The sequence below is a fragment of the Camellia sinensis genome, chromosome 11 (genome assembly GCF_055761805.1).
Source record: "Camellia sinensis isolate YWXY chromosome 11, ASM5576180v1, whole genome shotgun sequence".
NCBI lineage: Eukaryota > Viridiplantae > Streptophyta > Magnoliopsida > Ericales > Theaceae > Camellia > Camellia sinensis.
In genome coordinates, this window is record NC_138971.1 from 32,499,726 (window position 1) to 32,524,561 (window position 24,836).

The 24,836-nt window shown below is 34.7% G+C and overlaps 2 protein-coding genes across 10 annotated transcripts in view; one reads left to right on the top strand and one right to left on the bottom strand.

Annotated features, from left to right (window-relative positions):
- The window catches only part of LOC145801898 (uncharacterized), a 598,157-nt gene that overhangs the window by 172,789 nt on the left and 400,532 nt on the right, over nt 1-24,836 (bottom strand). The window lies entirely within an intron of this gene.
- On the top strand, nt 3,265-11,832 carry LOC145803251 (putative late blight resistance protein homolog R1A-3). The gene is made up of 2 exons (XM_082896545.1): nt 3,265-4,414; nt 9,819-11,832. The coding sequence occupies exons 1-2, from the start codon at nt 3,352-3,354 to the stop codon at nt 11,819-11,821; spliced, it is 3,066 nt and encodes a 1,021-aa protein (XP_082752671.1). The 5' UTR covers nt 3,265-3,351; the 3' UTR covers nt 11,822-11,832.

A 24,836-nucleotide genomic window follows, 5' to 3' on the forward strand; every position in this document is an offset into this window, starting at 1 on the left:
ATTCTCTTTCTCTACATGATATAATTTAAAATTTTATGAAAATAATAAAAAATAAAAATTTATACTGATACCCAATAAATAGTCGGTAAATTGAGAACTTAAATTAGATTACATTATTGATCTTTATAATTACATTTATTTATGAGTATTGTTATTCGAAATAAAAAATTAGACTCAATTTTTAAATTCAGTAATGTGGTAATCAATTAAAATAATAAAAGTAACACTCTTTTTTATATATTTTTTAATCATCAACTAATTATATCACTTATACATTATTAAGTTCAGACATTATTGAGTTTAGAAAATAAGTAACTAATGTGTCTCTATATCATTTTCCTTTACTTGTTTAAAGCACAAAGACTAGAAGGGGGTGGTTCACTTTTATACAAGTAAAGCTCTTTGCTTTTGTTTTCGAGAAAATATCATTTTGTCCCAAAAACTTTAATGCGTTTTTTAATTTGATTTTTAGATTTCAATTGATATTAATTTTACATTTAAACTTTTGAAATTTTGATTAATTTGGTCCCTACTATCACATTTCGTCTGCAATTGGATGGAATGTGTTAACATGGCACCAAAATTCATTTGGAATTTTATTTTACCCCTAAATTATACTTTAAGAATCAATTTGCTCTCCAAGTATAAAAAAATAAAATTTAAATATTTAATAAATAATTTTTTTATCTCAATAATGAAAAAATTAAATTCTAAATAATATATACTTTACAAAAAAAAATAATAAAAATTGTCATTTAGAATTATTTTGAGACTACGAAGCATGAATAGTTCGACAAACATGTCGTACCCGTACCGAGTACTAACCGAATTTTGAAACTTTTTTCCTACTCAATTTTGAAATTACTATTAATCGATCAATTCTATTAAAATTAATTTGTAATAAACTAGTTACAATTGCCCTCTTACACGTGTTTGATTCATGCGATTAGGGGGGGGACTATCTACTATTTGGATTGTAATCTAAATAGTGCTCTTTATCCACCATTTTATTTTTTTTTAGTCCGCCGGACTCCATGTCCGGCCGGACTCCTTATCCCCCATGTGGGGGACTATTCTGTCCTGGGGGGGTATAGGATTGTTTTGGGGGGACTAATCACTGTTTGGATTAGATGATGAAATGACCATTTTGACCCTCTACTATTTAATTATGTATTATATTTAATAAAATTCAATAAAATTTAAATGTCTCAATTTAAAAATAAAATAATTTTATTTAACTTTTTATTGATGTTTTATTTATTTAATTTTTTAAAATAATTTTTTATGGATATTTTATTGATGTTTTATTTTAAAATTTTGTTTATGTTTTATTTAATTTCATTATTTAAATTTAATAGATGTTTTATTTAATTTCATTTTTTGATTATTATTATTTTTAAAAACAAATTTATTTAAAATTTTAATTAAAAAAATAATATATGTTTTTATTGATATTTTATTTATTTATTTAAAAAAAAATAAATTTATTTAATTGTGTAAAAAATAAAATAAAATAAATTTTTATTTAATCTAGCTAAAAATAATTAAAATATTAAAGATATGTTTAATATTGCTATTTAGTAAACAATTAAAAAAGGGTAAAATAGTCATTTGTTCATTTATCTTATCCAGTCCGTCCAACCAAACGTTGGATTCACTAAAAATAGTCATTTCCAGACATCTAATCTCATGAAAAAACAAACGCAGGATACATATCCAATCTAACCAAATAGTCCGGGGGATTTACAGTGTTAGGACTTAAGTCCGATGGATTATAATTTTCCTTTATCCAGTCCGTCCAATCAAACACCAGTTTCTCCAGGATTGACTAAAAATAATTTGAGACCTATGAAGCGCAATTATGGATATGAACATTGGTATTGGTACGATACGAGTATATCAACACGGCAAAATAATAATAAAAAAAAAGTAAGCTAAGAGTACAGCTTAATACGTTTGTAAAAAAAATATTTGTTTTTAATTTGAAATTACACAAAAAATTGATTAAATAATTTAATTTGTTAAATCCAACATACAATTGATATTTATTGCCAAAGTACAGGTATAAAATAAATAAAAATTAAATATCATTATATTTACAAACCATAAACAAAAAACTAAAAATGAAAAAGAAATCTAGTAAAAGGAATTTTAATATATAATAGAAGAAAATATTGTTTTGGTTGAGGTACTACACGAATTGGATATATACTAGATATGTTTGGGTACGTCAAAAATTAAGAAGGAAAAATTTAAGTATGTGTTTTTGTGTACTCGGTATATATATAGAAATACCATATATCAGTAAGTATCCGGTATGGACACACATGTTTGTCACATTATCCATACTTTATAATCTCAAGATAATTCTAAATGAGAATTTTTATATTTTTTATTATTTTTTTGCAAAGTATATATTATTTTAAATTTAATTTTTTTATTATTGAGATACAAAATTATTTATTAAATATTTAAATTTAATTTTTTTATATTTGGAAGACAAATTAATTTTTAAGTTATAATTTTGAGGGTAAAATAAAATTTTAAATGTATTTTGATATCGCATCAATATATTTTGCCTAATTATAGGCAAAATATAACAACAAAAATCGAATTAATCAAAATTTTAAAAATTTAAATATAAAATTAATATTAATAAAATTTTAAGAGTCAAATTAAAAATACATCAAAATTTAGATTTCCACTTCGTTTTATCTTTACTTTTATTTTTGGAAAAATGCTTGGGATCATTAAAAAGGAAGTACTAGGGAAAGTATTAGGCCAAGTTTGGGAAGACTAAATAAGTGCACTTTTTGACTTTTTATTAAATATGGGTTGAATTTGGGTTGGATTTGGGTTGAGTTTGAAGTGATGTGTTAGAGAGGTGATGTGACTTAAATAAGATGATGTGACTTAAATAGGATAGTGACTTTTTGACTTTTTAAATTTTTTGGAGAATGCCAAACTTGGCCTTAATGACGTGACAGTAAGCCCGGTTTACTTTCTATGTTTTATTTTTTTTTTGACTATTTTTAATACATTAATATTATTAGTGATGTATTTTTTAATAACCTAAATTATTGGTTTTTTTTTTTTTTTGGATCGACACCCCGCCACCAACCCCCATTTCAAGATTCACTGCTCAATCACTAGTTTTTTCCTGCAAAACACCCACAAAATCTTTTCTGATTGAACTCCGGCTTCAGAACACAAAACTTAAGAGAGATACCAGGGCACCGAAATCGGGCTATGGAAAGAGAAAGAGAAAGAGAAAGAGAAAGAGAGAGAGAGAGAGAAATAAAGATAAAGAGATGGAAAGAGAGAGACACGGAAAGAGAGAGAGGTCGGGATATGGAACCAGTACAGTGTTCGGTGATCGAAACACTGTTTTTGTGTGGCTTGACAGAGGAGGAAAGAGACAGAGAAAGAAAAAGAGAAAGAAAAAGAGTAAGAGAAAGACAGAGAGAGACAAGAAGAAAGATAATACAGAGAGAGAGATTCGAGTGGGAGATGGGTGAAAAATATTCTGTGGAGAAACACAGAGAGAGATCTGTCTTGGAGAAACTGAGAGAGAGATCTGTCTTGGAGAAGCAGAGAGAGAGATTCGAGAGGGAGATGGGTAAAAAATATTCTGTCTTGGAGAAACAGAGAGAGAGATTCGAGAGGGAGATGGGTGAAAAATATTCTGTGGAGAAACAGAGAGAGAGATTCGAGAGGGAGATGGGTGAAAATTATTCTGTCTTGGAGAAACTGAATTATCTAATGATCAGTAAGGCGTGCAATTTGACCGCAGATCAGATTGATCATATCGACTCTTTTTACTATCGGCTAAGATTCCTAGCAATCATTCTCAAGGATATCGACGAGAAGCAGCAGCAGCATGAGCTGAACCATGAAGCTAAAATCCTGCCGATGCAAATTTATTATGTGATCTGCAAAACAAGACAACTCATCCGTTCTTTTGATGTTCAAGTTCCAGGGCAGAGGGACAGCAACAACAACGGTGACAATTTTTTTGATATTTTAATTGGCACAAATATAATGGAAGAGATTAAGCCGATCGAGGCAAAAGTGGTGCAGTTTTATGACCAGATAAATCAGATCCAACTCCTACAAGATTTCGATGATGGAGTCCATTCGTCAATGTCAATGTCAATGGAGAACAGTACCATGGTAGATGAAGAAATTACAGTGGGCTTTGATGATGAGGCGTTGACTATAAAAGAGCTACTTGCTGGAGGGAAGAAGCAGCTACAAATTATATCAATTTTTGGGATGCCTGGACTCGGTAAGACTACTTTAGCCAGAAAACTGTACAATGATCCTTACATCACACACTACTTTCATATTCGTGCATGGACCTATGCTTCTCAATTACCCAGCAAAACAGAAATGTTGTTGGACATTTTGTTGGGTATACCTCCTTATTGGAGTGTGGGACCCAATTGGTTTATTAAAAGAGTTTTAATTTGACTTGGTTTAGGTATAATATATTTTTATATATTATATTTAAGGAGACCCAATCTAATTTGATAACAATTAGGATTTGATAATAAACTCTAGATCCACAATATAATTTTGGGGTGTATTGTTTTTCATGAGAAGTACGGCAACACCTTTGTTTCGGCAATGCTCAGTGCATAACTCAACTTGTTGGGTTTTTTAATTAGTATTGATTGTTGCTTTGGGTTTTGACTTGGTCAATCAAGAGTTGATGCCTTGGTTTGGTGCTCTACTTTGAAGCGGCTGATTCGTTTTCGGTGTTGATTTGGTTCGTTATTTTGAATCTTCTTCAACTCTGGTTCAGAAGATTTTGGTTCATCTATTTGGTGAGGTCTTTCCTCTTTATTTATTTGTGATTATTTGGAATTCACCTAAGGGTGGTTTTGTGAGACCATTAGTGTCTCGTTTGTAATCGTTTGGAACTTATTTGGTTGATAGTGGAATCGGATTTCGATCCCGTGGACGTACCTCACATTGAGGGAACCACGTAAAAATTCTTGTGTTGCCTTTGATTTAATTTTTCCGCATTAGTTTTTATTCCCATTGATTGATTTACTTGTGGGGAATCATCGATTTTCCCTAACATCTGGTATCAGAGCTTATGGTTTATTTGAGTTTATTTATTTGTGTAAATCAATGGAGGGGAATGTGGGTCGTATGTCTAGCTTCAATGGAAGCAATTGGGTAACTTGGAAAACTAAAATGGAGGACCTATTATTTTGTAAAGATTTATATGGACCCATTGAGGGTGATTCTGGCAAACCCGAGGGTATGAAAGATGATGAATGGAATAGGCTTAATCGAAAAGCCGTTGGTGTTATCCGTCAATGGATTGATGACAGTGTGTTTCATCATGTCGCTACTGAAACTTCAGCACATGATTTATGGAAAAAATTAGAGGGTCTTTATGATAGGAAATCAGCCACAAATAAAGCTTTTCTGTTTCGTAAGTTGGTTAATTTAAAATATAAAGAAGGCAGCCCTATTCCGGAACATCTGAATGAAATAAAGAGTATTGTTAACCAACTTGCTTCTATGAAAATTGTTTTTGATGATGAGTTGCAGGCTTTGATACTACTTAGTTCTTTGCCCGAAAGTTGGGAGACTTTGGTTGTGACCGTCAGTAATTCAGCGCCCGATGGAGTTGTCACAATGGGCCAAGTCACTAGTAGCCTGTTGAATGAAGAAACTATAAGAAAATCAGCAGGTTCCTCTCATTCGGAAGCATTCGTTGTGAGAGGTCGAAGCAAAACAAGGGGGAGGAGTAAGACTCCTCATGGTCGTGATCAAAGCCGTGACAAATCGAAAGATGGTTCTTTTTCAAAGAAAGACATTGAGTGCTACTATTGCCATGAGAAAGGGCACATGAAGCGGGAATGCCGAAAGCTCAAGAATAAGGAGAAAAGGCGTGACAAAAGTGTGGACAAGAAGCAAGAAGACACAACGGCAGTTACTACCAATGCTGATCTCATGGTCGTGTGTGAAGATGATTGTATCAATTTTGTGGGCCAAGAGAGCAATTGGGTGATTGATTCCGGTGCTTCTTTTCATGTGACTTCTCGAGTTGATTTCTTCACTACCTACACTGAAGGAGACTATGGTTTTGTTCGAATGGGTAATGAAGGTTTGTCCAAGATTATTGGCATGGGTGATGTTTGCTTGGAAACAAATCTGGGCTGCAACTTGTTGCTTAAAGATGTGAGGCATGTTCCCGACATTCGCCTCAATTTGATCTCTACCGGGAAGCTAGATGATGAAGGCTACAACAACAAATTTGGTGATGGAATATGGAAGCTCACAAAGGGTTCCTTGGTGGTGGCTAAGTGTAAGAAGACTCATACACTTTATTCGATGCAAGGAAAAATTTGTAAAGGTGTTGTCAATGCACTTGAAGAAGATACTTCTACTGAATTATGGCACAAGCGGCTCGGCCATATGAGTGAAAAGGGGCTGCAAGTATTGTTCAAGAAAGAGCTTCTACCCGGTTTGAAAGGTACACATCTTAAAACTTGTGTTCATTGTTTGGCGGGTAAACAACATAGAGTTTCTTTTCATAAAAATGTTGCTTCTAGAAAAGAAAATGTTTTGGAGTTGATTCACTCGGATGTTTGTGGTCCTTTAAAAGTTAGAACACATGGTGGTGCACTTTATTTTGTTACTTTCATTGATGATTATTCAAGGAAAGTTTGGGCTTTTTTACTAAAAACTAAAGATCAAGTTCTAGAAGTATTTAAGCATTTTCAGGCTATGGTTGAAAGAGAAACAGGGCAGAAATTGAAGTGCATCCGATCAGACAATGGTGGTGAATACATTGGGCCATTTGATGAGTATTGTCGCAGCCAAGGTATTCGGCACCAAAAGACAGTTAAGAAGACTCCTCAACAAAATGGGGTTGCCGAGAGGATGAACCGCACCATTGTGGAAAGAACAAGGTGTTTGCTTTCACAAGCTAAATTGCCAAGATCCTTTTGGGGTGAGGCATTGAAGACAGCGGTTGATGTGATCAATTTGTCTCCTTCCTATCCATTGAATGGTGATGTTCCAGAAAGAGTTTGGACCGGCAAAGATGTGTCTTATGAGCACTTGAGAGTGTTTGGTTGCCGAGCTTTTGTTCACATTCCAAAAGATGAGAGGTCCAAGCTTGATAACAAGTCAAGACAATGTATTTTTCTTGGCTATGGGCGTGATGAATTTGGTTATAGATTGTGGGATCCGGTCAACAAGAAAGTCATTCGAAGCCGTGATGTTGTGTTTCTTGAAGACCAAACAATTGAAGACTTTGGCAAAGGTGATCAACCGGAGCCAAAAACTAGTGATCTCATTGACATGGACCTTCTCCTTCATCTTCAGTTGATGATGAAAATGGGGGAGATGTGCAGCCACCTATTGAAGATGTAGAGGATGATGCTAATTCTAATGAAGTTGAGTCAGAAATTGAGGAAGAGCATCCAACTCAAGAACTACCACCACAACTTGAGTTGAGGAAATCTACAAGGGATCGACAACCTTCAAGAAAGTATCCTCCCAATGAATTTGTGTTGATTTCTGATCAAGGGGAGCCGGAGAGCTACCAAGAAGCAATTGAGCATGCAAAGAAAGGTGATTGGAAAAAGGCCATGGAAGAGGAGATGAATTCCTTAGTTGAAAATCACACTTATGATTTAGTGAAGTTGCCTAAAGGGAGGAAAATTCTGAAAAATAAGTGGGTCTTCAAATTGAAGAATGATGGCAAGAATCTGAGGTACAAGGCACGCCTTGTTGTGAAAGGCTTTGGGCAAAAGAAAGGTATTGATTTTGATGAAATTTTCTCACCGGTTGTAAAGATGTCTTCAATTCGGGTTGTACTTGGCATGGCTGCAAGTATGAACCTTGAAGTTGAGCAACTTGATGTGAAGACCGCATTTCTGCATGGTGATCTTGAAGAAGAAATTTACATGGAACAACCGGAAGGCTTTGTGGAAAAAGGGAAAGAGAAATTTGTTTGCAAATTGAAGAAAAGTTTGTATGGTCTCAAGCAAGCCCCGCGGCAATGGTACAAAAAATTTGACTCTTTCATGATGAATAATGGTTTTTCTAAAACCACTTCGGACCATTGTGTGTTTGTGAAAAATTTTCCGGATGGTAAATTTATTATTCTTTTGCTTTATGTTGATGACATGTTAATTGTGGGTCAAGATTCTACCATGATAAACAGGTTGAAATTGGAGTTGAGCAAGTCTTTTGCTATGAAAGATTTGGGACCGGCAAAGCAAATTCTTGGTATGAAAATTGTTCGTGATCGTAAAGAGGGGCTGATTTGGTTGTCTCAAGAGAGCTACGTTGAGAAAGTTCTTGAGAGGTTCAACATGGATAAAGCAAAGCCGGTTGGTTGTCCACTTGCAGGTCACTTCAAGCTTAGTTCGAATCAATGTCCTACAAGTGAGAAAGACAAGGAAGAGATGTTGAAAGTTCCTTATGCTTCAGCAGTTGGTTCTTTGATGTACGCCATGGTTTGTACAAGGCCAGATATTGCTCATGCAGTTGGTGTGGTGAGTCGTTTTCTCTCTAATCCGGGTAAAGAACATTGGGCAGCGGTAAAATGGATTTTAAGGTATCTTCGAGGGAGTGCGAAGGTGTGTTTGTGTTTTGGGGATGGTAAACCGATGCTTGATGGGTTCACAGATTCTGACATGGCTGGTGATGTTGATTCTAGGAAATCTACTTCGGGGTATTTGATGACTTTTGCAGGGGGAGCTGTGGCATGGCAATCTAAATTACAAAAATGTGTTGCTCTCTCAACTACCGAAGCTGAATTTATTGCTATTACAGAAGCTTGCAAAGAAGAGTTATGGCTGAAGAAATTTTTGCAAGAGTTGGGTTTGAAGCAAGAAAAGTATGTGCTTTATTGTGATAGTCAAAGTGCTATTCACTTGAGTAAAAATTCTACTTTTCATTCGAGATCGAAACATATTGATGTGAGATACCACTGGATTCGTGATGTGTTAGATTCGAAATTGTTACAACTCGAAAAGGTTCACACAGATGATAATATTTCAGACATGTTGACAAAGACTTTGCCGAGGGACAAACATTTGAAGTGTAGAACTTTGGCGGGTATAGTTGATATCTCCACCTAAGTCGGTAGGGGGAGAATTGTTGGGTATACCTCCTTATTGGAGTGTGGGACCCAATTGGTTTATTAAAAGAGTTTTAATTTGACTTGGTTTAGGTATAATATATTTTTATATATTATATTTAAGGAGACCCAATCTAATTTGATAACAATTAGGATTTGATAATAAACTCTAGATCCACAATATAATTTTGGGGTGTATTGTTTTTCATGAGAAGTACGGCAGCACCTTTGTTTCGGCAATGCTCAGTGCATAACTCAACTTGTTGGGTTTTTTAATTAGTATTGATTGTTGCTTTGGGTTTTGACTTGGTCAATCAAGAGTTGATGCCTTGGTTTGGTGCTCTACTTTGAAGCGGCTGATTCGTTTTCGGTGTTGATTTGGTTCGTTATTTTGAATCTTCTTCAACTCTGGTTCAGAAGATTTTGGTTCATCTATTTGGTGAGGTCTTTCCTCTTTATTTATTTGTGATTATTTGGAATTCACCTAAGGGTGGTTTTGTGAGACCATTAGTGTCTCGTTTGTAATCGTTTGGAACTTATTTGGTTGATAGTGGAATCGGATTTCGATCCCGTGGACGTACCTCACATTGAGGGAACCACGTAAAAATTCTTGTGTTGCCTTTGATTTAATTTTTCCGCATTAGTTTTTATTCCCATTGATTGATTTACTTGTGGGGAATCATCGATTTTCCCTAACACATTTTACGTTCTGTTAATGTTGTTTTTACCCATGAAATTGAAAACACGACCAATGAGAACCTAGGCGAAAAGTTGCACAAGCAATTAAAAGGCAAGAGATATCTCATTGTCATTGATGATATATGGGATATTGGTGCCTGGGACGATCTTAAAATGTATTTCCCCAAAGACAACAATGGAAGCAGAGTTATGTTCACTAGTCGCCTCAAAGAGTTGTCTATGCATGCCTCACCTGATTGCCATCCTCATCGTCTGCGTTTTCTCACTGAAGAAGAGAGTTGGGAGTTATTACAACGGAAGGTGTTTCAAAATGAAAGTTGCCCTCCAGAACTTATTGAAATTGGGAAGCAAATAATGAAAAAATGTGAAGGGCTTCCACTTGCAATTGTTATAATAGCAGGACTTCTTGCAAAGAGCATCAAGACACAAGAGTCATGGAAACAAGTTGCCCAAAGTGTAAGCTCATACATTGTTAGTGATCCAAACCAGTACTTGGACACACTAGCATTGAGTTACAATCACTTGCCTCGCCACTTGAAACCATGCTTTCTCTATTTAGGAGCATTTCCAGAAGATCAAAAAATCTCAGTGCAGAGATTAATTTGGTTATGGATAGCTGAGGGGTTTATACAAAAAATTGAGCAGAAAAGCTTGGAGGAAGTAGCGGAGGATTACTTAATGGATCTAATTCAGAGAAGTCTAGTAATTGTTGCTCAAAAAGGGTTTGATGGTCGAATTAAAGCATGTCGTATGCATGATTTGTTGCGTGATTTATGCTTGAAGAAAGCCAGGGAAATTAATTTCCTGCAATGGATTCACAATTATAAAGACGCTTCTCCTTCTTCTTCAAGTAATTACGAAACAAATAACCAATGCCGCCTGTGCATCCTTTCTTACTTCGGACCAAGATTTGATCATATTCTCTTACAGTCTTATGCCCCAACAGCTCTTCGATCATTATTGTGCTTTAGACATGAGTTTCAGAAAATAATGGGTTACGACGACAATTGGTTTGGTGATATGTGCTCGTTTATTTGTTGGACCTTCAAACTTCTTAGAGTGTTGGAAATATGCTATAACAATGCCTTCTTTTCAAGAGAATTAACACAACTTGTTAATTTGAGGTATTTGGCAATTAATTTGAACCATTCCTGTGAATTACCGCCATCAATATCCAATCTCTCAAACCTAGAAACACTTATTATTATTTCTACACAATGGAGAAAGGTTATTCTGCCATGTAATGTTTGGAAGATTCCAAAGTTGAGGCCTCTTTATGCTAAAGGAGGAGCAAACTATGATGCGTCTTTATGTTCTGAAGAAGCAGTAACAAATCACAACCATCTCTCTATATTAGAAAACCTACGAACCATCACAAACTTAAACCCCTGTGGACATGTTCAGGATTTATTGGCAAGAACTCCTTTTCTTACAAAGCTGGGAATTTGTGGACATCTGTTGTCAGATTCAGGGAATTTGATGTTTTTTAATCTAGAATTTTTAAGACACCTTGAGACTTTGAAGCTACTGAATAAGTTCTTGTACCCAACCAATTTTCGAGAGGTCAAGTTTCCTACAAATGTTAAAAAGCTAACCTTGAAATATACAAAGATAAAGTGGGAGGATATATCAATCCTTGGGATGTTGTTACCCAACCTTGAGCTTCTCAAATTAGATGTTGATGCTGCCTCGGGATGGCAATGGGCAACAACTGATGGTGGGTTTCCTCGACTCAAATTCTTGAAACTGAAGGACCTCGATGTTAAGCAATGGATCACCTGCCCTAGTCACTTTCCAAGCCTTCAGCACTTATCGTTGGATTGGTGTCAAGATCTCAAGGAAGTACCATCTAGTTTGGGGGATATACTCGCTCTGCAGCTGATTGAGGTAAACCATTGTCGTTTCTCTGTTGAGGAATCTGTCAGGAAAATTAAGGAAGAGCAAGAGAGCATTGGAAATAATTGGTTGAAAGTGCTGATTGGGAAAAATCTGTGGGGCCTTTGAGTAAAAGTGTAATGATACAACTTGTACAAGGTATGTTCTTTTTTTATTTGTGTCAATTTTTTTCTTTTCTCTATCATATTCTTGTGTATATATAAACCAACATAAAACTCGTGCTATGCGCGGTCTTAAACAAATAATTAAAATTTTATCCTAAAAATTAAAGTAATAATTTTAAAATTTAAAAGGAAAAAAATATTAAAAATTATGTGAATGAGTCTTTTCATTTAAATTGCACTAAAGTTGTGTTTTAATTGTGTTGTTATTAATATTTTATTTTAAGTATTAACTAATATATACATATATATATGTATGTCATTATGTGGATTAGTAACATTCTAGAGCAAAAAAATTGAATAAATTATAAAAATTACATTTATCATACAAGATAAATAATATATACTTTTATATTAGATTTTCTCAATTGACATAACAACTAAAATTTTTAATTTACAATACATAATAATATTCCTTTAAAATTTGTTAAAATCGAAAATAAATTGGAGATTGAAATTATTTTTTTTATTTTCTTATAGAAAGAGTAGCATTAACCCCTTCCCCAATCCATCCAAAATGAAGTCATCTCTAACCCGCATCAAGCTCCACCTCTAAATCATTTCACTCTTCTTGTTAACCACTTTCAACTCCTATTTTAGTTCCCTTCCTAGGCACACTTTTTTATTCCCCTTCCCCTAATTACCCTTATAATTTCAAAATAAATTTTAGAAAAAGAATGGGAGATCAGTATAATTGTCCAAAACCTCAAGGGAGGTGACTGTAATTTACCCTTATATGTTATATATTTTATTTACATATATTTAAGATAATTGCATAAAAAACTTGATATTAAATTTTTGAATAATATTTATGCTACATTTGGATAATGATTACAGGGAAAACAAAATAAAATTAATTAAACAAATATGGTTATTTTTTGTACTATTATCTAATTCATTTTTTTCATATTCTTAACTTAACTAGGACAAAATATAGTTTCTTTCATTTCATTTTCATTTTTTATTTTTTATTTTTAAATTTAATTGAGCATATAGCATTTTATGTTTTTTCATATTTCATATTTCATTTTCATTTTTATTTTTTATTTTTTTATTTTAGTAAACATTTTTGGAATATGTGATACATAAGTATTAAATAACAATATTCATGTGGTCTAATAAGTGTAGAAAGTAATTTGAAAAATTATTAAAAAATAAAGTGTATGGAGTATGTGAACTAAAATTTGACCACATAACCAATACTCTGATCTTCCTCCTGGAATTCTGGGAACACAGCCGTAGAACATGCAGCCTAGATCCACGTCTGCACAATTAAAAGAATATCAAACTTGGTTTCTCATCAACCGAGAGGGCACTCTGATGATAAAGTCAGTAAACTAGTATCTCAAGATATTTCGGCAAAGTAACGGTAACTCAAATTAACACACATAAACTCACGCACTTCTCCTCACACATAGGATGCCTGCCTTTATATAGAGGTGTCCTCCTCCTCCTAGAAGTAGTGATCAAGTCAGCACTTATTCCTTTTAGGAACAATACTAGATGATTCATCTCTCCTAGTTGGGTTAAACCTCTCAAAAAAGTCCTAAATACACCCAACCTAGGAGTCATTTATTTACTAGGATTTTTGTCTTTCACCAAATACCTCAACCTAGACATGGATCATTTTCATACCTCGGCTAATCACATTCCATCATGTGGCACTTCAGGCCGAGGTCATGCCACGTGGACATGTTGAAATTATGTCCCAACAATTGGCTCCTAGATACTATCACCTCAGGAACCATAATAACAACTAAGGATGTTGAAGACAAAGCTGCAATCACAACTATAACACACCTAGAAAACTAACATAAGGATGCAGGACAGCAGTACACAATCCTCTCCTCTATAACAAGTTAACAACCTTAGTTAGTTAGAATCTATAACTAATCTAGAGATAGTTTGTTTTGTTTCTATGTATACATTGATCAAAGACTTGTCTGTGTAGTTGAGTTCATAATGAAATAATGGAAAATATCTTTTTGTTCTCTCTCTCTCTCTCTCTTCTTCATGTATCAGAGTGAATTAAAGCAAGAGGAATATTGGAATTAGGATTAGTCAATACAAAAGGAAGTTTGTGACTCTTTGAGACACAACAATGATTGCAAAAAGAAGAACAGTCTTTATGAGAAATGGAAAAACCACAAGTTTTAGCTATATGATGAAAAACATCTGAAGAAGGATCCCTAGTCTCTTATGCCAGGTAGCAGCTGGAGAACTAATACTAGAAAAAGCCTTTGAACAGTGATCAAAATGAAAGGAAAGGAAACTGATAAAGACCATTCTGATGATGACCTCTACATAGAACTTGGTTGTTGTGTTTGTCCAAAATAACAAATGATTTATCAACAAAAGTAATGGTGCAAGCATTATCAGATGTGAGTTGATGAACATAAAGCAAAATAGATGAAATTTGTGGAGCATGCCACACATTATTAAGTTTGAATTTGAAGGAGGGAGTAGATAATGTTGTTGTTTCTTCTCCTAATCTTGGTTCTGTTTCTCCTAATCATAGTCCTCTTGCTAATGATCATGTCTTGTCTCCTGTCGTACTTCTTCGTCTGTTCCCCTTTCATTCTCTCCACCTGGTATCAGTCTTACTATTCGTATTTTACCTCTTCCTTTGCCTCTTAATTCTCATACAATGATATAACTACAGCTAAAGATGTTGCTTCTACCTCTTCTTTGTGTCTAGCAGCTTCTTTACTTACCAAGATGTAATCGCAATTTGAATTTCACTGTTTTTGGTTCTACTTGTATTCCTTTTATTCATAATAAGTATGTTTCGATACATGTTAAAAAACATATAAGAAAAAATAGAAGTTTGTGTTTTTAAGATGCTATCGAAATGTACCGTAGGGTCATCATTTGACTAGTGACCCGGCCAGGTCCATATTCTTGGGTAGGCTAGCAAAGCCCGAAAAAGGCTTGGCTTCGGACTTGGTCTAGGTCTATGTGGTGTAGACTGACTAGTTGGCCCTTGAAAGGTGATCAATCTGCCTACTGGCTCAACCCACAAGCCAAAAATAGGAAAAACATTTATAAATTAAAAAAAAAAGAAAGATTGTTACGGTTAGGTAGTCCACCCCGCTAGCTCGTCAAGGCTTGGGCCTAAAATTTTTGGCTCTGGTATGGCATGACCCGCTAGAAAAAAACCTACTGAGCTTAGCCACAGAAGAGCTTGGGCACCAATTTCACGAGTTGAGCCGGCCCTGCTTGAGTGTATACACAATGCAAATTGTCAGGTCATGACCTACCATTTGCAAAACTAACCAGCAAGTTTCCTCCTATGGTCGATATACTGATTTGAGTATATCAAGTAAGCATATGGCTGGGGTAACTGTGCTCAAATGAAGTTGATGTTTAAACAACTTACTAGATCTCTTCTTCTAATGCATCTGCTAAAATATAATAGTCGAAAAAATGAGTAGTACCCCTTTATCAATTTCGTGTTGGCTATTTGGATTAAGGACAATACCTTCTGTTTTTTTCTTGTATAATTTAGTAAAATCTCAAAATTATTTCCATTTTTTGGAAACAAAAATGAGACACCAAACAAGTTTTTGTTTCCCATTTTCAAAATATTTGTAAAACATAAACAAAAATTAAAAGATAAACATTACCAAATGGGAGTTTAAGAGCTCAACCTTAAGAAAAACCAAGAAAGAGTGGGAGGGGATGTTGATCCTTGGCTTGTTACCCAATCTTTCTGTTAAGTATTGAATATTAACCACTCGACCGTAGATCCAACTATGAATACATAGTTCTCTGTATATTGGTTGTATTTTTTCTAATCATTGCACAACTGCAATGACCGTGGGCGTATGCCTAATTTTGGGATGAACCACCTTCAATCTTATGTTCTTGTGTATGTATGATTTATAATTCCTATTCTTTTCCTTTTGATTTTCATGTTTCACTCATCCAGATTAGGTATTCCGCATGGGCAACAACTTGCCAAAGATCTTGATCTAACTAGTGCAAAACTTTGGACTAACCTGTGAGCTAGTGCATTGAAACATCTTATAATGTTATGTCTATTGTGATGTTTCTATTTTTTGTCATGTTCTTTTTCTTTTTCTTTTTCTTTTCTAAACTTTTTTTTGCTTTTAAAATTTCACATGGGAAGATTAATCAGGAATGCAACTTCACAGTGAATTTTAATTTTCTCAAGTGGAATTTCATTGTTTTTGGCAGTACTTGTATATCCTTTGGCTGAAAATGTAAAACTTGTTTGATAACATGTTTCAGGATGAAGATTGTCTTGCTATGGCTTCCCTCCCTTGTTTTCAATCAAACATAAATGGTGTTTTCAAAGGTGCTGTCAGAGAAAATGTACCAATTAGAGTGTTTGATTGTGCTAGAAACTGTTAGTTAAGTGTGCTTGTATGTAATATAACTGTTTGTGAGTGCTTGTATGTAATATATTACTACTATTGTGAGGAAATTGTTGGGAGTATTATTCTATGACTTGTTTATTGTGAAATTATAAAAATGGAGTAGAGTTTGTGACTCTAAATTTACATGGTTCAAACAGATTTAGGTATTTGGTATGACCAGCCACTTCAACTGGGAGGAACAGAGCATTTGATTAACAATATATCCTTTATTTTTCATATAGGTTGCATGCATGATACATCACTTATTCACCATGCATTAATAGTTTTGAGTGGTGATATACAGACAAAAAAATTGTACAAATTTTTTGTATAGAGTGATGTGGCATATTGTGGTCTCTCGATTTAAAAACAGAATTTTCATCATTGTGATCTTGATTTACAAATGAGTAATGTTATATAAACATATAAATTAGAGGTATGGTAGAAATATTTCTATGGCTTTGAACCTTGACTTGAGTAAGGCCTATTATAGTGTTGAATGGCTGTTTCTAGAGACTATTATGAGCAAGTTGGGATTTGCAACATTGGAGATCAGTTTGAAATTTGTCTCTCTATTGTGTCTCATTCCTTGCTGATTGACAGGCACAAACATGGGTTCATTGTTCCGTCTCAAGGGTTGAGAAAAGGGGATTTGTTATCACCATTTCTCTCTCTTTTTTTCTTTTTTTTTTCGAACTTGTGGTGAAGGTTTGTTGACTATGTTTAAGAAGGCAGAGACCAGGAAGGAGATTCTTGGGATTTGGGTGTGAGAAGGGAGCCCTTCTATAAGCCATCTTCAGGTCTGCTTACTAATCTTTAGAAATCAATGATGGCAAAAGATTAGCTTGGTTTTATCCATTCCTGTCAGTGCATCTTTTGGTAAATATTTGGGGTTGCTTTTAGATATGGATGGGTCAAAGAGGGAGCTCTTTAAATTTGTCACAAATAGGGTTAAAGAGAGGCGTGCAGAATGGAAAGATAAATTTTTACCTTTGGTAGGGAAGGAGGTGTTACTTGAGTCGATTGTGTACACTTTTTACCCGGTTTTGCAATGTTGTGCTATAAGCTGTCTAATATCATTGTCAGCATACCTATCTCAATTACAAATGCAACGTATTGGACTTGGCACACGTCAATGAAAGTTGAGTATAATGTTGGTTCAGGTTATGAGGTTATGGTTGGAACTACAAAGGAAAACAGTTTGTTGAGGTTATGGAAAGCGATTTGAGCAATCAAAGTTCCGGCAAAACTTCTGACATTTATGTGGAAATGTTCTCTTAGATTCTACTAGCTAAGACAGATTTTGCACTGGAAAATGGTTGTGGACAAAATGAATAATGCTATACAAAAAAAATTATACAAAATTTCAGTTGTTAACGAAATGCATTAATATTCTGTTAGTAAATTTTCTACCACCTACCAAAAACCACAAGCATTTGGTACAAAAGAAAAATAAAGTCAAAAGGGAGAATGCCTTTAGGTTAAATTTTTATTTATTTATTTACTTTTTTTTTTTGGGTCAATATTCTATGTAGTTAGATCTGTTAGTTTGTTAGTAAAGTTTATATTTGATTGGGTGGATTAGAGTATGGGGTTGGGATTATTAATCCGTGAGCCCAATTATCCTATGTTTGTTTTAACATTTTGGTTTAGGATTATTAATCCAATAGATAATTAATCCAATAAATTTGTAGGATTATTAGTAATGTGATAGGGGTGAGATTATTAATCCAATGGATATCAATCCAATTGGATAGTGAATACCACACTAATTTAATAGAATTATTAATACTTCACTATTAATCTTGTGAATCAACCATGACCTTAATGTACTACTTAAAGGGAGTTAATGTACCACTTAAAGGGATTGCCGGCTGGTCCATTAACTCACCACCACCACCAACACAACTATTAATACATTAGTTTCAAAGTTACAACTATATATATATAACGTATAGGTACCTTGACTAAAACAAATGAGGTGTAAAACTATATTTTGTATTCATACTTATCAAGAACACATGTTGTGTGACTATAGAAAAATACAAATTAATATTTTAATTTATATCTTTCTATTACTAAAAGTACATGACACAATATAAAATTTAGGAAAATAACAAAAATTGATATCACCCCTGATAATAGCCGATTGACAACTTAGATTACATTGATCTTTAAGATTACTAAACACAAATTAGAAGGTGCTTTATATTCATTCAACAATGGATATACAAAGTGTGACGGCCATTCCAAATATCAGTGAGGTTAATTGGAGTACAGTACTTTTTATTGTTGAGTTGCTGCCATTGTTAATTTCTGTCAACACTCTGGCAATTGCAATGTACACGAACCCGCTTGCTATGAATCCTTGGAAACAAAAATAAAAATAATAAAACAAAAACATATTTGGATTATTACTACTGCTAATGCATATGATACCCTCATCGTCAAAATGAGCTTGCTCCGATCATTTCTTGAAGATTTTTTACCTCAATCAAAGATGATTGTCCTGAATCTTGACCCATGACTAAAGCCTGTGTTACTAAAGCCTATGTGGCAATAACAGTAACACGTGATTATTGGTGTGTTTGGCAACGTTTACATTTTCAGTTTATATTTATAAAAATTTTATAAACTGGTTTTTATTTATTTTTTGTTTATTTTTAGAAAAACATAAACTACAAATGCGTTTGGTAATTGACAAAATGTTTTAAAAAATTTAAATATATAAAAAAAGAGTGAGAAATGACAAGTTGTGGCAAGTGGCGGCGGAAGATGGTGATAGAAAATGGTGACTATGAGTGGTGGATAGCTGATGGTGGGTGGAGGTGGTGGTGGGTAGGTGGGTGATGGTGGCGGGTGGCGGGTGGTGGGTGGTAGCGAGTAGGTGGTGGTGGTGGCGGGTGGTGGTGGTGGCAGGTGGTGGTAGTGGGTCGGTGGGTGGGTGACGGTGGCGGGTGGTGGGTGGTAGCGAGTGGGTGGTGGTGGCAGGTGGGTGGCGGATGGCGGGTGGTGGTAGTGGGTGGTGGCGGGTGGTGATGGTGGGTGGATGGGTGACGGTGGTGAGTGGTGGGTGGTAGCGAGTGGGTGGGGGTGGTGGCAGGTAGGTGGCGGGTGGTGGTGGTGGGTGGTAGCGAGTGGGTGGCAGTGGTGGCGGTGGTGGTTATGGGTGGTGAGTGGTGGTGACAGGTGGGTGACGGGTGGGTGGTGGGTGATGTGGTGGTGGTAGTAGGTGGTGGGTGATGGTAGCGGGTGGGTGGCAGGTGGCTGATGGTGGTGGATAGCTGGTGGCGGCGGGCGGTAGATGGTGGTGGCTGGTGGTGGCGGCAGGCGGTGGATGGTAGTGGCGGGTGGCGGGTGGATGGTAGGTGGGTGGCAGGTGGGTGGTGGTGGTGGTGGTGGTGAGGGGTGGGTGGTGGTAGCGAGTGGGTGGCAAGTGGGTGGTGGTAGTGGATGGTGGTGGCAGGTGGTGGTGAAGGGTGGGTGGTGGTGGCGGAAGACGGTGGTGGAAAATGGTGGCGGGTGGTGGCTATTGTTGGATGGTAAAAAAAAAAAAACTCAAAACTCAAAACGGAAACACATTTTTTGTGTTTTCACTTTTTGGCCAAATTTATAAACTAAGACCACTGATTTATAAATCAAAAATTTTACCAAACAAGTTTTATTTAAGTTTTTTAAATTTTTGTAAATATAAACAGAAAACTGAAAACGTAAATGTTACCAAACGGCACCAATTGTTCAATTGTTTTGGGATTAAAAAATAAATTAAAAAACAGGATTTAATTTGCCATACTGAGACAATACCTAACCAATGTTGTTCCTGCTAGTGCCACTAATATTCACCTACATTTTTTAATACCTAAACAATGTTGTTCCTGCTAGTGCCACTAATATTCACCTACATTTTTTTATTTTTTAAATCTTTTAACCAAATATAGTCTAAGCGATTGATTTCATGAAATTTTGTTAGAGAAATTCAAGTCACTGTTTGGGATTCTAAAAGCCAATGAAGAAATATATAAAAATATGTTAACTAATTTTTTTGCTAAGTTTTACTTTCTTGTCAATTATAATTGAACTTTCTAATAAAAAAAATTACCAGTACACTTCGAACCTCCTCCACGCTATCTCGATCAGGCTTCATTACTCACTTTTCTTAATCTTTTCCACCAGTTTGGTTCAGCCCTATTGTTCTATGGATGATGGACCATGTGCATTGGATTTTCAAAGGTGGGTGTTCAATTTGGTTTTATTGGGATTGGGTGTTCAATTCTAAGAGTTGTTTTTGTGAGAGTGGGTATTTTATTTTAATTTGTCTTTGTTATAGTAATTTTAATTGAGATTATAATTGTCATTAAAAAAATGATTAATTGGTGATAAATTCAAAATAAAGAGAGTATAAAACATTAGGCCCAAGAGATTTTTTTTTTTGTTGATGAGAGGATCAAACTTCGTATAATAGTTTACTGAAAAGTCTTGAAAAACATTTCATTTCTAATTTTGCCCTTTGACTTTTATTTTTTTTTTGGTTGAAATTTCTAATTTGTTCAAAAAAAATTTATATGTTGAAATTCCTCTATGTTCAAATTTTTTATATGTTTGCTTTTTATCTGTTCAAACAACATATCATCACCGAAAAAACCTTTCACTTTCAGATTCAGATCTGGCTAACTGCTCATCAGAGACCTCTGTTGAAGACTTGGCATCTTTGTGGAGAAAAAGAAAAAAGAAAAACAAAATGAAAGAGAGCTACTTGTCCAAAACCCAGCATTGGATCCAAATTTGTTTGTATGTATGTTTGTTGTGGATTTCTGTTTGGATCCAAATTTGATTTAATTCCCAAAAAAACAAAAAAGTCCAACTTCCCTAAATTGAGCAACATGTCCAGAACACACAAAAATCAGAGGCTTTTCCCAAACTAAGCCCCTTACTAATTTATTTTCCAAATTAAGCCTACTTTCACGGAATTTTCCAAACTAAGTTGAAGCGTGTTTACAAAACACGCTTTCAGCATGTTTCTAGCCTAGGCAGTGAAATTATGAAAGCGTGTTTAAAAAACACAATTTTACTTAAGAAAGCACTGATACTATTAGCGCTTTCATAATGATTGCGCGATTTGGAAACTCGCTTTTAACAGAGCCGTTTAAAAAATGCCCACCCCCCTTCATTTAAGAAAGCGCTGTTACTATTAACGCTTTCATAATGATCGCGTGATTTGGAAACACGTTTTTAACAGAAAGCAGTTTAAAAAAGGCCCACCCCCCCTCATTTGCAACCATGCTTTCTATCTCCTCTCTTTCTTTTCCTCCAAAACCCCAACCAGAGGCAACCTTCCTCCCCTCTCTCTGTCGCTCTCTGTTGTCTCTTTCTGGGTCGCTCACAGTCACTCCTTCTCTTTGTCGCTCTCTGCTCTCTCTCTCTCCCTCTAGGTCGCTCACAGTGACTCTCCCTCTCTCTGTCGCTCGCTGCACCTTCCTCCCTCTCTTTGAGCTCGTCTCTTTTCGCAAGTATATATGTTGCATTGTCTCTCTCTCTCTCTCTCTCTCTCTCAATTTGAATTTTATTTATGTTGATTTTGTTTGTGAAAATGCGAATGTGGGTAGAATAGTGAGGAAGTTTGGAAGATACCAATGTGGGTTAGGACTAGGGTTCTGTGAATTCAAATGTTGGTTGGTTTTATTATCGAGTTATTTCTAACAAGATTTTACACAATAGGTGTCTTTTTTTTTTTTTATGCTGGATTTCAAATTGTCAATCATCATCCTTTAATGTTTGTACAAAGAATTTTTAAGTAGAATCCTATATATCTAGCATAAAACTTACTAATATGATTGACAAAAACATACAATTTGATTGCAAATTTTTTTGTGAATTTTAGATACACAAGTATCTGTGCACTATGTTCTGCCTTGTGAATTTATCCCTCCAGTGTTATGTGTTCTAAAATTTACATTGCCCTGATCATCCAAAGGTGCGTTGTACTTCCTAACTGGACTTACTCAATTGCTGAAAAAAATGATAGACTCCAAGAAAGTCGGAATGATGGCACATGATGTTTTTATCTTTGGTTTATTACATAGTTGATTATGTGTGCCTTATTTCCCATAATTTTATCTATTGTTTGCATGCAAGTCCCAATATTCAAGGTTATGTGGCATCATGAAACCCTATGGTACAGTCACATAAAGGGATTGCATCTATACCTAGATGGTTCCATTTGTTATCTTATAATATAGGTTCTGTACTAGTCAAGAATTTTATAGAACTAAACAAGAAAAAGTTAAAAAGAAATGCAATTATTATCATTTCTTACCAAAAGATGGATTTAAAAAAAAATTTTAAAAATTCATTCATAGAATATTGTGTGTCCTCTATGTCAATGGGACTAAAAACGGCATACATTTTTTTTTTTTTGGTTTAATATGTCATTGGTTAAAAAATAGTTATTTTAAATGTCAAACAATGCTAAAACTAATATATATCAACCCCGGTTGGTAGCTCGAAATTCGTGGGTCGAATTTGGCTCGACACCAAAACGACGTCGTTTTGGTGTCTGTTTTTTTTTTTTTTTTTTTTTTTTTTCTTGTGTTTAATCAGAAACGAAGAAGAGGGGAGAAGAAGAAGAAGAAGAGAAGGGAGAAGAAGAAGGGAAGGGAGGAGGAGGGAGGAGAGAGGAGGAGGAGGACTGGAGGGGGCCCAATTATTAGGGCTGGAGGCGGAGGCGGGGGGGAGGCGACGAGCTGCGAAGCTGCGATGAGGACGGCGGGCGAAGGCGGCGGAGGCGACGAGCTCCTCGCGGCGGAGGCACAGGAGGGCTGCGACGAGGATGGCGAGGCGACGAGGCGACGGCGTCGGCAGAACCAGCACCTGCTGTCTCCCTCTCTTCTCCTTCTCCTCTCTTCTCTCCCTCTTTGAATTCGACCCAAATTCAACCCACGAATTTCGAGCACCCACCTATTTTTCAATATATATTGTCCCCTAGGGACAGCCAAGTGACTTAGTTTGCATTCCCCAATAAAGAGACTCAAATTTCATAAAACTTAGAGCTAATACCTTGCTTGGTTTTCAATTTTCCAAAACACTTTTCAGAAAATTGTACTTTTTTATTTTTCGTGTTTTTTTGTTTTTATTGAATTTTTTAATATTTTAAGCAATTTTTTTTTACTTTTTAGACACACCTAACATAAATACACCTAAAAAGTAAAAAAATAATAAAAAAAATCTTTTAAAAATTTACTAAATACCAAAAATACAAAAAAAAATACAAGAATTCAATACATTTTTTGTATTTTTATGTATTTATTAATTTTTTAAAATATTTTTTCACAATTTTTTTACTTTTTAGATACATCTAAGTAAGGTGCATCTAAAAAAATAAAAAAAATGTTTAAAATTTAAAAAATATTCACTAAAAACAAAAAAACACAAAAATCAAAAAAGTCAATTTTCAAAAAACTTAATTCAGAAAACTCAAACTAAACACAGTGATTATAGTGCGCTTTTGTAATTTTTGGGATTTTAGGCTTCTCATAAATTTTTTTTTACTCCGAGGTGTTTTCTTCCCATAGTCATCCATTTTTGTCTTTATTTTTTTGCATGGCTAATAGGATCTTCATTTGACATTTAAATCATACTTAGATGAAGTCATAAATTTATCAAAGCTCTGAGAGGCACAAAGCATCTCATTAGGCCAAAAAATTGAAGGAAAACTGATAAGTATGTTTAAGTAAATGAAAATATTTATTATACTTCATATATAATAGAAAATGAATATTTGGTTGTTTGAAATTAAATTCCATATTCATACTTAATAAAAAACAGTCCGTAGTCACAGGCAATACAATTTTCTGTATTTGGCCAAAATGTCTTAACACATTCATATATAATACATTCACTTTGGTGCGTTTCAAATTGTGGCTTCACCTCTAGAATCATACATAGTGCAAAATTTTGATTGAACTACACTCCTTTTCCATTGTGCGAGCTTTGCAAAGTCTAAAATTTTGGTTAGAGCAGTGTTTTTACATTTGCACTGGGCAGCATGAAAAAGTTTAATATGCAAGGTAAACGTAATTGTTGGTCTTACTCAGTTTTCTAAGACTCACATCAGATTTGCGGCAAGACTTATATGAAATTTGTAATAAGTTGATTTTCTTATGGTAAGAATGCAAGAACCATATAGATTTGATCTTAGATCAAGAAGCTTTTTGACTGGTGTGGGGCTCCTATCCAAGTTTGAAACTTGTAAGGTTAATTAGTCAAATGGCAAGATATTGCTTCACTCACAAGATTGGTACCATAACCTTATTTAGTTATCCAACCAATAAACTTGAAGTTTTTTCTTCTTCTTTAAGATTCCCCCTTAATTATTTTCCTTTTTTTTTTTTTGTTCTATTTGGTAGATTGTAAGAAACATATTTTAGCCAACGTTCTTTGTAGAAGTTTAGGGCATGATTTGATTGTTCTTGGAACCACAAAATTTTTTAAATTATACAATTTAAACAATTCTCAACTTCTTATATGAAACGTGTGATTCATCACATCATGCTCTTGCTCTAGTACTTAGATTTAGTACATTCT